Source organism: Cygnus olor, chromosome 9 (assembly GCF_009769625.2).
Source record: "Cygnus olor isolate bCygOlo1 chromosome 9, bCygOlo1.pri.v2, whole genome shotgun sequence".
Taxonomy (NCBI): domain Eukaryota; kingdom Metazoa; phylum Chordata; class Aves; order Anseriformes; family Anatidae; genus Cygnus; species Cygnus olor.
The window spans coordinates 2,771,086-2,787,615 of record NC_049177.1 but is presented as its reverse complement, the minus strand read 5'-3'; the positions used below and the strand labels follow the sequence as shown (position 1 = coordinate 2,787,615).

The following is a 16,530-nucleotide window of genomic DNA, read 5'->3' as shown; positions in this document are numbered from 1 at the left end:
TACTGTTACACTACCAGCTGAAGATCTCAAAGCACTTTACACATTTTATTAAAATATGTCTCACATTTTCTTTTACATTATGCATTAGTATCCTCATTTTATAGATCATGGTAAGCAATCTGTCCAAGATCTCACAATGCAAACAACCACGTGATCAACTGAATCTAAATATCTGTGGATTGGTCATAAGAGTTGTATTTGAATAAAGAGAAATTTTCAACAACAACAAGAAAATTGAAGGTATTTTGCCAAGCATTACCAATTTGAGCATATAAACCTCCAGATATAGACTAGAAGAAATATTTCCCACCATTATCTGGTAAAAGCATCAGTGGATAAAAATTAATACCAAAAAATTTACTAATTAATTAAAGAAGACTAAAGAGTAAAAGTTATTTAGATGTTAGCTTAAAACGATCTACCAAAAAAAAAGTGAATAGCCATATGTTTACGTCTGCGTATGTTTAGACAAGGCGCGTATAACTCAATCATGAAGGGCAGGACAGGATATTGATTTTTGATATACTTTTTAAAATACCCTTTCTTGTACAGGATAACAGCATTTTTCGGATTTTTTTTTTTTTTAGCTAGATGCTTAACTTCTTACCTTATAAAGTATAAGGCCATCCTTTGAAAAAGTCATTGAAATCAACATTTCATTGAACTGTTTATGCTGCTCACACTGCTGCTGCTGCTATTGTTTATCAAAAGGCCATTTTCCATGAGGTTAGCTCTTATGTCCAGAACCCCAGGGAAATGTTCACAGCTAAGGACAATACTCAATACAGCCTACGGTAGGGCCATTATAGGCAAATTGCACACATGAAAATGAAAATCCCATTAATTGCAGTAGTTGTTTTCAAATTTCCCCACTAGTAATGCTGACTTGCACTAAAGTAACTAAACAGTCAAAGAAGCTCAGTAACTTGACTACGTAGTTTTCAGTGAATTCATTTCACACGTTCCTATTACAAAATAAATTTGTCCTATTTCAGTTTTGCTTAAGCAAATACAATTTCAACATGCACCAAATTGTTCTCTTTTGGTGGAAAAAAAATGCATGTTTTAAACATATACTACACAAAACTTACCATCTAAAAGACAGAGGTAAAATTCGCATCCTAATCTGAATCTATAAAAATAGATAAAAAGACCAGAAAAAAAAATACTTTTTTTTTCAAAATATCTCTCTAGATTCTTTATTTTAATAAAGTATTTTGTACATTAACTTTCATTTTGGCTATTCATATCCTTGCAGTCTGTATTAGTAGTGACCATTTGTTAATGTATGATGAGATGTTGCAAGGAGATTCATGAAATAAACTAAAGTGCATCAAAAGAGCAAATAATTGAAATGTAAAAAGAGAGATGCCCTACTGCTCAGTGTAAAAATATTAAAGACAGGACATTGCTTGATTAGAGAGGCAGGACAGCATTTCAGATAGCAAAACATCTCTGTACATATATACATATGGATCCCACTCTTTTACAAATGCATCAGATCACTTCTGTTGAGGATCCAAGCATTAATTTTCATTTCTAAGAAAGACTTTAAAAAGTGATTCAAGCAAGCTGCCTTATTGATGCCAGCATTTGAAAATCATCATTGGTTTTCATCACACCATAAAGATGCTATGGCATCCACTTTCAAGTGAGTTTGTGCAGTGACCACTTTTCAAACACTTTGTAGTTACAGTGTAAACTAGTTAAATTGTATTTTCAAAAAGACTTGGCATCTTGCAGGAAAACAGATTACAGATCTACATCAGGTCTACATCAGATTTCTTTGCTGCAGTGAAAATAGCAGTTTAAAATAAACATAATTTAAAGATTTTGCTGGAGAATCTATTTGCTGTTCATATAAAAATACGTTGTTTTCATGCATATTACATGTTAAACTTTCTGCCTTATTATCTGCAATGTCTTAACAGACAAATAGCAATTTTGCTTATTAATTTCTTCCTCATTTTATAAACAGACAAACTAAAAGCTGATGTAGCAATATGACATGAATGCTGTTTTTATGCTGCACCATGGAAATGCTACATAGAGCAAAAATTGCAAAGCAAATAATTTCAAGCTAGTTACATGCTTTCTTTTCTCTCTTTAAACAATTATAGATAGATATAGATATACAAACTTTTCTAGTGTATTAATTATGGGGAAATGGAGGCTAAACACTAACACCCACCAATCTGTCATTGCTTTGCTATTTTTCTGAAACGTCCCATCACTGTATCTTCAGCAGTAGGCACATCAAGGCAGAAAAGCAGTCTTTTCAACATTTTATCATAGACCTGATGAGGAGCACATTTTGTCAACACTGTTAATATCATAATAAGCATACTGAAGACCTGAAAGCATAGAAAATATTTTACTAGTGAAATAATAATTGCTTTTTTTTGGTTTGGGGAGGGAGAAAGGAAGGACACTTAATGCACAGAGTCAGCACTGCCAACTCCCTGTTCTACCTTATGCCCAAAACCTCAAAATAAATACTTCTTAAAACTTAAGTGATTATCACATATGTAATTTTAATACCCAAATTCACCAAAAAATATTAGCAATGATGGTTTTGATTATTAGTAGAATAGGACCGTAAAGTATCATATAACTAGCATTAAATATCATTTCCTAATGCAAAACTCAATAGCAAATCATACATTTGCTAAATGTATACCAATACAGGTTTACCTGTACTGGACTACAAGATAAATTAGAAAATGCAAAATGACAGCTGACACCTGTGGATGTGAGACGAAGTATCTTTAGTCATGAAGGACAGAGTTGTTCATGTAGTGAACAATTATGTGAATTTATTGCCAGAGTAAATTAACAGACTAAGATATGTAATAGATGGTATACAGTTTCTATAAAACTTCTAAATATCTCAGCCTTAAAAGAATAAAGAGTTTAATGCTTTGGGGGAGTTGGTTTTGCTTTTCGACCATTTGGATAGCAGACCGTATTTCCAGAATAAACGTTCTAGTTTTCAATTAGAGAGTGATTGCACATTTGGATAAATAAGATGCATGCAACAAATTATAGAATATTACAATAGAGTTGCTATAAAAGCTGAAAATATCCTTCATCATCCATTAACAAGGCTTTTTTATATTTTTGAAAGGAAATCATTACTGCATTATTTTCTCAAGAGATATTATTTAATCAATTTAGTAAATCTTATGCACTAGCAACAAACTTGAATAGAAAAAGATATACATGTTCCTGTACTTTTTCCCAGATGCAGTATATTATTCCCTGAAAGAGAGAAGTGCATAATTTTAGGTGTATTAGACCCCTGTCAAACATATAGCAAGCAGCACTTTCAACTATGGAGAACCCTGGCTGTAACTTAATAATATTCAGGATAACTTCAGTCTGAAAGACTCATGCACAGACTGACAGTGCATCAGGGCACTCTTATCTCATTTTTTCAGACTTGTCAAATGCCTTTGATCTGATTTTCATTTTTTGTGATACATTGCAATAAAGAATAAGTATGCGACTGTAACAAGACTTGGTTTTGCGATTAGTCATTTTCATATATTATAGTACAAATGTTGACACAAAGATTCTGAATTAAAAGAAATATGGTTGATACATTTTATAAACATGACAAATAGCTTACAAATAATAACTCATTAACTTCAAAGAATACTGGGACAAATAGTGTGAAGCTGTAACTTCACTGATGTAAAAGGCAGACTTTCCATGAGTTAATATGTTTAAATTTTGATTCCTTTGTCACCATCTCTTATTTAAAAATGAATTCTACCTTGTCATTCACTTCCCAGCTATCTCTTTTCCAAATCTTGATATCCACACCCCTAACATTCCACTTTACACAATAGTTATTTTGGGTGCTATTCAGAGAATACAAAATGCCTTCAATAAGACACTTTTTTTTTTTTTTTTTTTTTTTTTTTTAAGTCCTGAATCTGGGGACAAAACTTTTTAAATTTTCATGGCATCAAATGAAGCATTTTTCTTGCAAACAGCTGGGTAGAGATTGACAGTTCACCTGGCCTTTACTACAGATTACTTTTGTCTAGCAGTAGTGTGGTTTTAAATGCCATTGGCACCTTGGGATGTACTCTATGCTTCATCCTCCACCTAACCCACTTAACCTACTGAGTGAATCAGTATTCTCAGGGTCTTTTTCACTTCACAACCTGAACCACATTGGGCTTTTTTTTTTTCCACTGGCTGATAAGTAAACTTTCTAATAAAACTTAATACATTATTTTAGAAGACTGCCCAATTTGTGGCCAGAAATGCATTAATAAGTACTCTACGCGAAGCAGGCAGAGTGAGAAAGCATGGGCTTCATTAAGCTCAGTATCCTTTCCCATCTGCTGGGGCTCATATTAATGGGGACAAGTGTTGTAATTTAACAACATAATCATACTGCACACTCTTAGCATCATAGGTCCTTTCCTGCCCTGCCAAAGTCTGTTCAGCTGCAGCAGCCATTTTATAAATCACATCATGGAAAACAGACCAAAGTTTTTGGTTTAATTGTGCTTAAACTCTTCTCCTTCCCTCAAGCCATTCCACCTCATAGTACAGGCATTTTGACTGTCTCCAAGACAAGCAATGCTATGATCAAGTACTCTATTTCTGTGTCTCAGAGATAAGATTATTTCCAGTCTGTAAAGATTGTGTCCTAGATCACACGATCAACAAATCCGTACATTATTTGCAGCTTCTCATTCTTTTCAATCTTGTCAAAGCTTCTTTAAATGAATGTTGGTTTTTTTAATTAGTTGCCACAAGGTAACACACAAACCAATTAATATTTCCCACAATATTTCCCACAATCTTTGACATAACCATCTTATTCAGAAAGATTTGTAGGAGGTAATTAAAGTTACCATGCTGAGTAACAAACTTGGAGGCAACACACTCAGAAGTGACTCAGATAAGCTGTAGATCAAAAGACAAAAAAAGTTGCATTACTCTCAGATCTTCCTCTTTTTTTCTTTTACGGTCCTAATAAGAATTTTTTTAAAGGTCAAACAAAGTTGCATTGTACAGAATTTGCCAAATAAGACAAGAATCCCTTTAAAAATCCTTTGAAAGGGGAAGGAATTTTTTTTTATTTTTTTTTTTTTAAGTATATAAGGTAAATATATTGGTTGGCATGGTCCCAGGAGTAAAGCATTGCTCTCCTTACAGCATCCCACAGCACCTCGTGACCTTGCAATTGTTCTGTCTTAAGAATCATCAATAAAAACAAACACATGCTAGATTACTGTTGTTCTGCGTTTGTTTGTTTTATAAAAGCATCCATTTTAACTTAGATTAATTATGTAAACCTTACCTGAATTATGGATTTCAGTGGAGTTCAGATAAAATTAAGCATTTTTTACACCAATTGACTAAGTTTGTTTGTAAGCTATACACCCAAGACATACAATTTATTGGATGAGAATTAGTGATGGAAAGCGAGCAGAATATTTCTATATGAATAAGAAGAAAATCTTAGGACGCTTTGTTTTCTCTTTCTTACAATAAATGGTGATAGGTCACAAACACTTTTAAACTAACAAATGAATATTTCAGTTTCCTTATCACTTTAGCATTTCACTCTTTTTCTGTTCAAGTGTTTTATTAAAACAAGTTAATTCTGGGAAGACCTATAACTAAACTAAGGCCACATAAAATAATCTAGTCCAGAAAACTGATGAGTTATCTCACTACTTGATTATCTCACAGAATAGAGGCATGACTTCTCAGAACTAAAAGATATGCAGACAAAATATTTCATATTCATTTTCTATCAAAAGCACTATGGGTAATCTATCCATTTGATAAAATAAATTTAAGTAAGATTCATAAAAATTCAAATGCACTGTATCTGCACTTATCTTCACTAAGCACTCAGATGCTCCCATTCATGAATGTATCACTGTATTATTGGAGTCTCCCTGCTGTTCCTGCATACGCATTTATGATTCACGTTCTTTACATAAGTCAAATTGCACTACAATGACTGGAAAAAAATCTACAAAGAATTTCAGTACCAGGAAATTGAGACCAAAGAAATACCAGAAAGTAGGTGAAAGTAAAATAAGATGCCTCAGAAAACTTGTACTGCATCAGATAAAAATTGTACTAATGGTCCTGCTTATGAACTAAACTTGATTTTATATTCATTAAGGAAAAGGTGTGTTTTCAGCTCATGTTAACTAGCATACAGTAAACTATTCAACGCAAAAACCCCCAGGACAGAAGGATACCTACAGAAGGGCAAGTAGGACAAGGCAAACTATATGACAGAGTAACACAATATTCTTTGTAGGTATCTAAATCAATAGCCTATGCTATATAGACCTGTGGAACCTTCACAGAGCAGCTTAGGCCCTCTATCTGGGAGCATATTAAATAAAATGTACATTTAGCTACATGTCCCTCTGAGCGCAGGAAAGTTACAAATTATTCTATGTCAGGCAAGCTTTTATTTATTTTTACTAAACATTAACTACCCCAAAGCTAAAGCAAAAATTTATCCCTGAGGAAGGCACTTTTAACTCTGATAAAAAAAAAAAAAATCAAAACTAGAATAAAAGGAAAAAAAGGAAAAAAAAAAGCTAAAATTAAATATCTTGGAAAGAAATAAAGAATAATGAAAACATAAGGAACTAGAATATTATTTGCAGGAAATAGATATTGTTAAAGAAACCACTGCTGATGGTTAATAAATGATTACACTAACAACCCTCAAGCAACATCTGTGCTAAGTGACAACTCATAAATGAGAGAGCATGGCAGTACTTCTGCATTTGGGTTTCTCTCTGTATTAGACACACACACAGAATTTAGCCCAATACTTCTGCATCAGAATGCATTTTATTTCACATTTATTAGCATGACAAGTTCCTGAATACCAATTTGTGGCAGCTTATGCTTCATTTAAAGATAGACAGCATTTCAAGAAGATTACAATAAATGCTGTTACTGCAATGTCTTTGGTTTCATATCATTGGTACGACAAACAATATACCCAGAAAGCTCAATTTAATTAAGTCTATTATGTCTAGCACAAAGGACGCATTTAAATCAATATTATTTCCCATACACTTAAAAATAACGTATCAGCCTATTTTCATTCTACCCCTTCTACAAAGATACTTCACATTTAATTGCCCAACGAAACATGCAGTATATCTAAAGTTTCATATTTACAAAGGCAAAACTTGATGACTAAAAATGGTGGAAATAAATGCTGTCAGAAGATCAGACCTCCCGTTATATTTTTTTACTGTGTACAGGCTTAAGCTTGAACACCTTGTACACCTTGAATAGTTGGAGTTTTTTGCTTTATCATTTATGAAAAATTTTAGAGTTTATTATAAAAGAGCATATACAATATCTTTCATCATCTAGATTTCAACTGAATAGAGCCACTTGTTAAGGAATTAGTGTACCTTTGTCTGCTTTGAATGAAACAATGTCTAAAACATGGCCATGCTATCAAGTCTGGATTTTTCAGCAATACTTAAATTAGGAGAATTATCTCTTTGTTTCTCTAAATGTTGGGTAAACTACTGACCATCACTTAGAAGTGATAAAAAGTCAGTTTGTTACTCACCAATAAAGTAGTTGTTCCCTAATGCAAGCATTTCTTCAGAAAGAACAAGTCCACCCAGTGCCTGGAGGAGTGTGACACTTCTGCCATCAATAAGCGAACACTGCTTAAACCCAGTGGTTGTCACCTTCCACAGCAGGATAAGAGAAGCAGTAGCATCTTGCCTTATTCTAAGAAAATAAACGATAAGAATATTTACAGCGAGGGAAATTGGTATTATCAGCAAGTACATCAAACAAAAGCTTATCATCAGAGAAGAAGAACTTAAATTTAGCAAATTTGGAACCAGGAAAAGGCCTGAAGGCCTTCATCATGTCCATAAAATAAATAAATGCTTCAGCAGTAAGATTTGTATAACAGTATACATAAAAGCAGATTTAATCGTAGAGAGTCTCAATTTCTAATATTTGAAGGACACCATCTTAGCGTCCAGTAAGTGTTTTATATAAAAACAGTACATAATAGTAAAGCAGCCTTTTTCACTGGCTGAAATTATAGCTTTTGAATAGTACCTCCATTCTACAACTACAACACTATCATTTTCTTCAGCTGAAATACATCCAGCCCTCTTGCCTACTGAAGAGCATTCAATGTTCATTCAACACAGGGAGATAGATCCTGGTAGAAACACTCATTTGTTTGATATACCAGATCAAAGGTTCGGAACCATTTATTCTTGCAAATCAAATGAGTTGTGTAATGCTCCCAAGGTCACTGAGTCAGTGGTGCCTTCCTAAATATTGACAGGTTGGATAAGCATCTACAACTGCATATATACTGTTGGCTCCACTAGGGAGCACTGTATCTATGTTAGTGTTGCTTCCCTCTCAGGATACTTTCTTCCGCTAACCTCATAAAGACAAAATAAAAATCTGTAATATTTCTGGCAAGTTCCCAAACATTTGCACTAATTTCATCTGATAAATCACAAATGAGTTTGAACAATCCCGTAAAAGTTCAATCACAACACCATCGCACTGCTGAAAACTACTAATTCTCTCTCGCCAAAAAAGAAGACTCCAAATACCAGGAGATGAAATTCTGTTGCACATTTTCCTATAATGAAATTGTTTCAATCCTACTGAGGACACAGGGCGGTCTCTCTCTCTTTTTTTTTATTATTATTATTATTTGAGTTCAAAACAAGAAATGTAAAGTCTTCCAATCATATTTGTCATGAGTTGAGGAAATGTTGCAACTAGGCTATGTAAGTCATTTATTGACGGTATTTTGGGTCCATTTTAAAAAGAAACCCCATCACTACACCCATCAGAGATGACTGTCTCATTTTCAGTAACAATATCTGCTAATGTGAACATGACAGCAACTAGTTTCACCTTTAGTCACACATGTCAATCAGAAGAAAAGAAAATTACTGATCTCTAATTATTTTCCTTACCATATGCAGCCTTTGAACCAGAGGTCCTACTTAGGTCTTTAACAAAGGAAATACAATGTAATGAAGATAGATATCAACCTTCATCAATCTGTCCAGATTAACTGACAAAATAAAACACTACTGAAAGTACATTGTATAAAAAATGACCAAAAACCAACCCTGTATACTCTGCAAACCTTTTAAAAATGGGGTCATTCCATCATGGGTCTTAAATACAGTTATAGAATCTACAAACTTCAGTTTATTCCTATTAAAAAAATAATAAATCTCATTTGCTTACAGATTCTAGTCAGCTACAGCATCCACACTCACAGGTCTCTTCCTTACTTAGGCTTAAATGCTCATGAATGAGAATGATTCAAAGTCCCGTGGGAAGCACAGGACAGCTCCCACGTTTACAGTTACTGCTCCAAACTGTCTGCAGCTTGTCTGCTCGCAGCAGTTTGTTTTTTCCTGTAAGCATGGCCTTTTTTAACTGAAAGCTGGCATTCTGAAAGATAAGATGACAGTATGAGAAAAGTAGGCTATTTTGGGAAAATCTAAGTCTAAAATTGCAGTAAAGCTGTGAGCCAGAGAACTATGTTGGCAGATTTTTATTTGAAATAAAATAGGAAATGCTTCGTACCAGCTGACAGAATCAGATCTTTCTAGGAAGTCAGGTTCTGTTAATTAAAAGTTACAAACCAAGCATTTTATTGAAAAAAGCATGAATTTTAAAAGTGATTAACAAAATAAATTCAGATTTTTGAAAAATGTTATTTGTAGGACATTCACATCAAAGATTTCATGGTTGACTGATGACACCCAAAGCAATATTCCAGAAATTAAATATAAATAAAAATGCATAAATAAGTGTATTTATATAATTATTGATAATCACTTTCCATAAGGAAATGCATTTTGGGATTAAAGAAAAAAAGTGTTCACTGCATGAAGGAGAAAGGAAACATTACATCTTCTCCAAAGTGACATCTTCAGCATGTCTGCCCTAATTCCTAACACATTCTGATGGCCCAGAGACAGTTTACATGCTTGCATCTCCTGAAACATTAAATATGTGGGAAAAGTTATATCAAGCAAAGAGCTTTCGTGGCACTGCTAGATGCCTGAAGGCTGTCTGAAGTTCTTTCATATACTTTAGACCATTTGACAAACCTGTGTATCCAAAAAAGTAAAATAGCGAGGTAAATTAAAATAAAAGCATTTTTATATTCCATCACATAGGACAAATATTCTTACTTTATTGATGTATTCTGTGGAACTTCAAAGGAGACAAGCCGGCCTCCAGCAGAGGTATTGGAACTGGCATTTCCACAAGCCATATCTGGGGTTATCTGAAAATAAAAATAGCTTTATTTAACACTAAGCACAAAATCTGACCCCCCCAAAAAAATTTTAAATAATAAAAAAGCACCAATAATACAGCAACTATCTTTTCAGGATGGACAAAATCATTCACCAAAATATTCACATTAGAAACAAACGATCTGAAAATTAATCTAAGTAACCTTTTAATTTTTAATTCTAACAAAACCTTCCTGCACACAACTGTGGACTTCTAAAGGTATCTTCCTTTAAAAGTGACCACATACTTAGAAAAAGATGAATGGGCTTCTAGTCATTTGAAACATTAAATAAAGCTCTAACATTTGCCACATCCAAAAAATGTTGCATCATTAATATAGGAGATTCTGGAAGATTTATAACAGCAGATACTAATACTGTCTTTCTACTATATTGAAATGTTCATGTGTTGATTTTTTTGTTTGTTTTTTCAGACTGGTTACTTTTAAAAATATTTTCCCACTTGCTCTGACAAAACCTGATAATATTCTTTCCAAGTACAAGTTGCTTCTATAAATTGAGCTTTCAGATGGAGAAAAACGGTTAGTACAGTTAAGAGTGAAGGGGCTTATTTGCCAAGTCTCCAGCAACTAGTAGGCATGGAAATCAGCTACTGCATGAACTGGATCAGGACACCATGCAGGATGGCATACAACACTGAAAAATCACAGAAACCTCCACATCTTGTGGAATAGTAATTTCATAAAGGCAGTTTGAAAACCATCACCATTTCCAATTACACCTTTATTTCAAATAAGTAATATTTTATATAAGATAATTGGCTCTTTCTATTTCTATTAAGTAGTTCTCCAGTATCTTCGTCAGATATGAAATAACACACTATATTGAAAAAACAAAAAAATCAGTCAATCTCACCATAAAATTATTAAGCAGGTTTTGCCATGCTATTTTTTAATTATCCTGGAATGTGTGTGCAACCTTTTTACATTAGCCTTATTGGAGAAGTGAAAACTGATACCTGACACACTTCCATGAATTAATCATCCACTAACAAAAAAGCCAGAATCTAATTTGTAATTCTATTTAAAATTCAAATTCATATTTTAAATGTTACTGTGGAACACCTGTGAAAACATGAAAAATAGAAGTCCAGAATATGAAGGAAGTAACCATTTTTAGGGGACTTAGTTGATTTTGATTCAGGCAAGACAAATGCTCAATATTCACATCTCCCCAAAATATAGAGATTACTTATTTCTTCATTGCTTCATTCTCTTGTGTATATAATACGAATACATATACTTTATGAAAATAAAATGAGATGCAATTTTATTCTTTCCTTAAAAAAATAATAATAATTTTAAAGGGTTATATACCCATTAAAATTTCTGAATCCTGGAAGTAAAAATTATGGAGCTAACATTCAAAGCATGATGAAACAAAAAGGAGTTTGGCTAACGCTCTTCCTCTTAAATTTGCCAACATTTATACTTTCATTTTCTTTAAGAATCTAATGCCTACTGGAACAAAGAAAAGAAAAGAAATCAACATCTTTATTCTTACACAGTCTCATAATATATCTAAAAATATACTCATTACAATATTTATACAGTTTCACATTTTCATGCATCTTTTACCTTGGAATACAAGGAGGAAAAAAAGTAATTTAAGCTCTTCATTTACTTTACTATTCTATATTAGAAGTTTGTAAAGTAAAGGGTAGATCTATCTTTGAAACTATAATAATAATAACAACAACAACAATAATAAAGCAAGAACTGAAAAAATTGGCTTCATAACAAGAGCTGAGTTAACCCTGTGAAAATGGGGAAAAAATATGGTTTGCAAAGCAATCAGAATTAAGGATTATTCAGCATAAAAAGCACAAGTAGAAAATATTTCATTGGTAACCAGAAGAGCAAAAAGCAAAATACAGGGGTTTGACTCCTCTGCTAGGAATACCTGTAATGTTTGATGTCCTTCTCCAAGTAGAAACAGCATTTGTAATTGGCTCTGATGTCATGTGTTATGAATCTGAAAAAATAATTATCTAAACCAGTAGGATGCTAAATGACAAAATTTTACAACAGATGAAATTTGACTTTTTTCTACTACTAAAATGGTACTTGGATCAGAAAAAAAAAAAAAAAAAGGAAGAAACAGCAGCACTCATAAGGTCAAAAAAAAATGGTGCCAGCAGTACTCTATTTCAGACAAATACTATGGAGACAAAAATGATGGTTTTGACACCTGAATTAGCAAATAAATTACACGGAGTTTTTTTCGTATCTGTGGGAAATTTGTATAAAGATTTTTAAGCATGTCTCTCCTGTCTTAACAGAACAGCCTGCAAAACTGAAAGACTGAAGAATAAGAGCAAAGAAGACAAATATATTACAATAATAAAAGACACCAAAAAGATTAAAACAATCTGTGGTGGTTCTCAAAAGAAAAAAAAAAAAAAAAAAAAAAAAAAAAAAGAAAGAACAACTGGAGACCTAAAACAGAACTTACTGGAAAATAGAGTGAAATAATTTTGAGAAGGTAGAATAAAGAGTATGTGATAAACTCTGACTTCCTATTCTAACCACTCTTCAAAATTTTAAAGTGAGATGGTTATAGTCAAAAACACAAACAGACCACTTAATCATTTAAAAATAAATTTTCAAAAACCAAAAAACAAAATAAAACAAAACAAAAACCACATATGCCTTCAATGAGACCAAACTCTTCCAAAACTCCCCTGCTGCATCCAGTAGTACAGATCCATTAAGCCAGCAAGGAAGCTCCTTGGGGAACAGACTTACAGATACAACACAAATGATGCAGCTGTTTTAAAAGTAGTCACCAAAGAAAACAAAATCTTCACGCACCTGCCAGAGCCTGAGGTATGGTTAGGAGCTGCTTACAAAGATAAGCTCCTACATCAGCACAGAGCTTATGCTCTTCAATATATTACTTACAGTTTAGACTTTTTGAATACCAAATTTCTGAGAGGAAATATAATATTCCTCTTTGTATACATATATTCCATAAGTTTGTATCTTAATCATGATTTTGTATTTTTGTTTTGATTTTGAAAAGAACATAATATACAAAAACTACATTTCTGTTTCAACAGTTTTAATAGTATTAACTTTTTGAGTCTTTACATGAGTAAAAGAAGAGCGTCGTTTGAGAAAGCAAGAGAGAACTCTCCAGAAGAACATCTATTACTACAACATCTCCCTGGACATTAAAAAGACAGCAGTGACTTGACTAGGTGATTACCTTATCAGTCCATAGTACTAGCATGGATGAGATTGAAAAGGAAATCAGATGCACTACCCAGGAAGAGATCAACAGACTCCGCTCTTCCATATTATACCTTTTCTAAAAAAATAAATAACGTGAATTGTGGAGATACTCACATACCAACCTCCATATATACACATAAATCAACATGTCCTGGAACACAGACAGAGACCCCAAGGGAATATTTTTACATTGGTCCTTTTATTACTTTGGTAGATTAACTGTACTGATCTTTAACTTGACGAGGCTAAAAAAAGTAACATAGAGATTCTAAGACTACATTTATGCAAGCATACATATACGCAGTCTTTCACTAGTGATAATAGTTCTCTGAAGATATTTGTTGTAAATGAAATTTCATAGCATGTTTCTTGGAAAGCTGACCACACCAACATTTGCAATTTTACAAAGCCTTATCACCACTGGTATGCTAATCCTGAACAATGCAAAAACACAGTCATTCTGCTACAGCGATAAATGTTCACATTTCTTCTGTATCTCAACTCTACAAGTTTAAAGGACTGCAGAAAGCTTTTACCTCCTGCAAAACACACCACACTGTCCTCAAACTTAAAAGTAATGACCAAAACACATTAGCCTTAGCAGTTTCACAATACCCTGTTAATAAGATATTGATGAATATTTCTCAGTAGTAATGAATATTTCCAATCATAGAACATTTTGACCAGGAATTTTGAAGACTCCCTATGCTTGGAGGTATTCAAGACTTGACTGAACACAGTTCTGAGCAACCTGCTCTGGTTGACCCTGCTTTGAGCAAGGGAGTTGGACTAGGTGGTCTTCAGAGTTCTCTTCCAACCTCACCTATGCTGTGATTCTGTGAATAAAAATTCCCTTCATGAGCCAACTGTCTACTAACTCTTTCCTGTAAATTGTCATTGTAACTTCAGTGATATCCCAGCTTTCACAAAACCCCACTCCAGCATACAAAACGAGTGCTTCATTTTGAAAACATTCCCAAGGGTTACACAAAAAAAAAAACTTATAGACACGTGCAAACACTTGCGCAATGTGAAGTGGCACTTTCCTCCTCTGTTAGCTCTGAAAGTTCTCTTTGGTTATTCGCTTATCTTTCTGTCTCAAAAACCATTCTCCAGCTATTACTCCTAATGGGGCAAGAAAGAAACCTGCACAGCCTTGCAGCCAAAGTGAAGTTGGGCAAATTGGTCTGGAATTAAACAGAATACATGAATGAACACATCATTCCCACGCATTCTTCTTGAACTAAATAAAAGAGATGTATATAAACTTATCTTCAAGAAAATTGTCAAGAAAAAAGTAGTACTTACAAGGAAAAAAAATGCTCTAGGCTTAAAAATTTAAAACATATGCTTAAGCATATTTGAAAAGACATCATGTTAATAAAGAAAGTATGAAAATTAGTTCTTCGAGAAAAACAAGACTGTGCTAGGGTGATCTCCCATGAAAATTGTATGCGGTCATTAAGAAAGACAACCTTTCCTTTCTTCAGTAGCACAGAAACAGTCATGATGAATGCATTATGAAGAGTGTTCTTGCAAATACTCTTTCAAATCTTTTTCCAAGGGATTGCATATTAACTTTTAATTCAATAAAGTTTCATAACTTCCATGTTTGCCTCTTCTAAACATATAACTACTTTTTCATCAGGATAAAGCCTGCAGGATTTCTTCTTTTCCAAATCTCAAAGGGTGACAAGAAATATCTTTTATTTTCTGAGAAATATAATGTCTGTCAGCTGTCATTTGTGCAAGGGAAAAAGTACTGTAGAGAACTTAAACAGGTTAGATACTGACTACAAGATCTTGAACTGCTGTCTGCAGAAAAATTAAAAAGGAAAAGAGATGTAGGAAAAGCCAACATAATAGAATGAGAAGAGAGGGATCAATTACTATCTTATTTTAGACAAGATGCCAAGCAATAAGCCAGGATCGTTTCTGGCACAGAAACCTCATTCAGAACAAAATTATAAAAGAAAAGCAGTTCCCTTGTCCTTCAGCATGAAAAAACTACTGCTTCCAGAAAGCTAGTGTTATACAGCTTAAACCCCACACAAATGTATTTGCCTCTACCCTCAAGAGTCTCATATGGGATGATGCTTGAAAGAAAACCAGAACAGAAAGAAAATAAAGGCTTCCTTCTAACATATCTCACCAGTGGGAGAGAAAAGCAGAAGTATTTAGAGTAGGAGTAGTGCCTCCCTGAAGAGCACCAAGGGAAGGCTGACAGACTGCATCCAAAAACAGTATCAAATGAAGAAGACTTGCCAGTTATTGTAGCACTGAAATTTAACAGAAGGAAGTCTACATATCTACCCAGCAAATTCTGTCACAGTTTGTGTTTCTTTGCTCATCTGAGCTAAAGCTACTTTGTAGAGTCAGCAATCACATTGCCAAGAAGATGCAGTAATAGAAGATTCTGATGCGCAGCAATCTTCTAGATAACATTACTAAACCTTTGTATTACTGACAAAGGTTATTAATGTCAATATTACATGAAGCAGTAGATGCTTCAGCAAGCATAGTAGGTTATCTTAAACAATGAGAGTTTCTCAGATAAATTGCCTGGGTAATCATATTAGTCAGATGCCTTCTTGTCTCAAGCTGGACACCAAAATGAATGCCACCTTCATAAAATCTTACAGTAAATCATTCAATCAATATTATTTCCTTGAACACGTAATGGTCATTTCTTATGCCAGAGCATATGGAGCTGTTCTGAATAATAGAGGTAAGCACTGTGAAAACAAGCTCTTAAAGCAAAAACTCCACACCGTCAAATCTTTACATGAAGACTACAAGCTCAGGTCATTGGAGTAAAAGCTAGGAAGTAAACTTCACCAAAGTCTGTCAGGTCAGCCAGAGATACTTCTACTCCATGTGCTTTTACATCAAAGCAATGAAAGGTAGTAAAACTTTCAGGTGTTTTTTCACTCAGA

General features: G+C 33.6%; 1 protein-coding gene across 1 annotated transcript in view; it reads right to left on the bottom strand.

Moving 5' to 3' along the window:
* DNER (delta/notch like EGF repeat containing) overlaps positions 1–16,530 on the bottom strand; it is a 121,271-nt gene that overhangs the window by 54,139 nt on the left and 50,602 nt on the right. Inside the window, exons 3-4 of the mRNA XM_040567133.1 lie at positions 10,233–10,327; positions 7,598–7,764 (exon numbers count right to left, since the gene is read on the bottom strand). Coding sequence (XP_040423067.1) covers positions 7,598–7,764; positions 10,233–10,327 — 262 coding nt within the window. The remainder of the gene's footprint in view (positions 1–7,597; positions 7,765–10,232; positions 10,328–16,530) is intronic.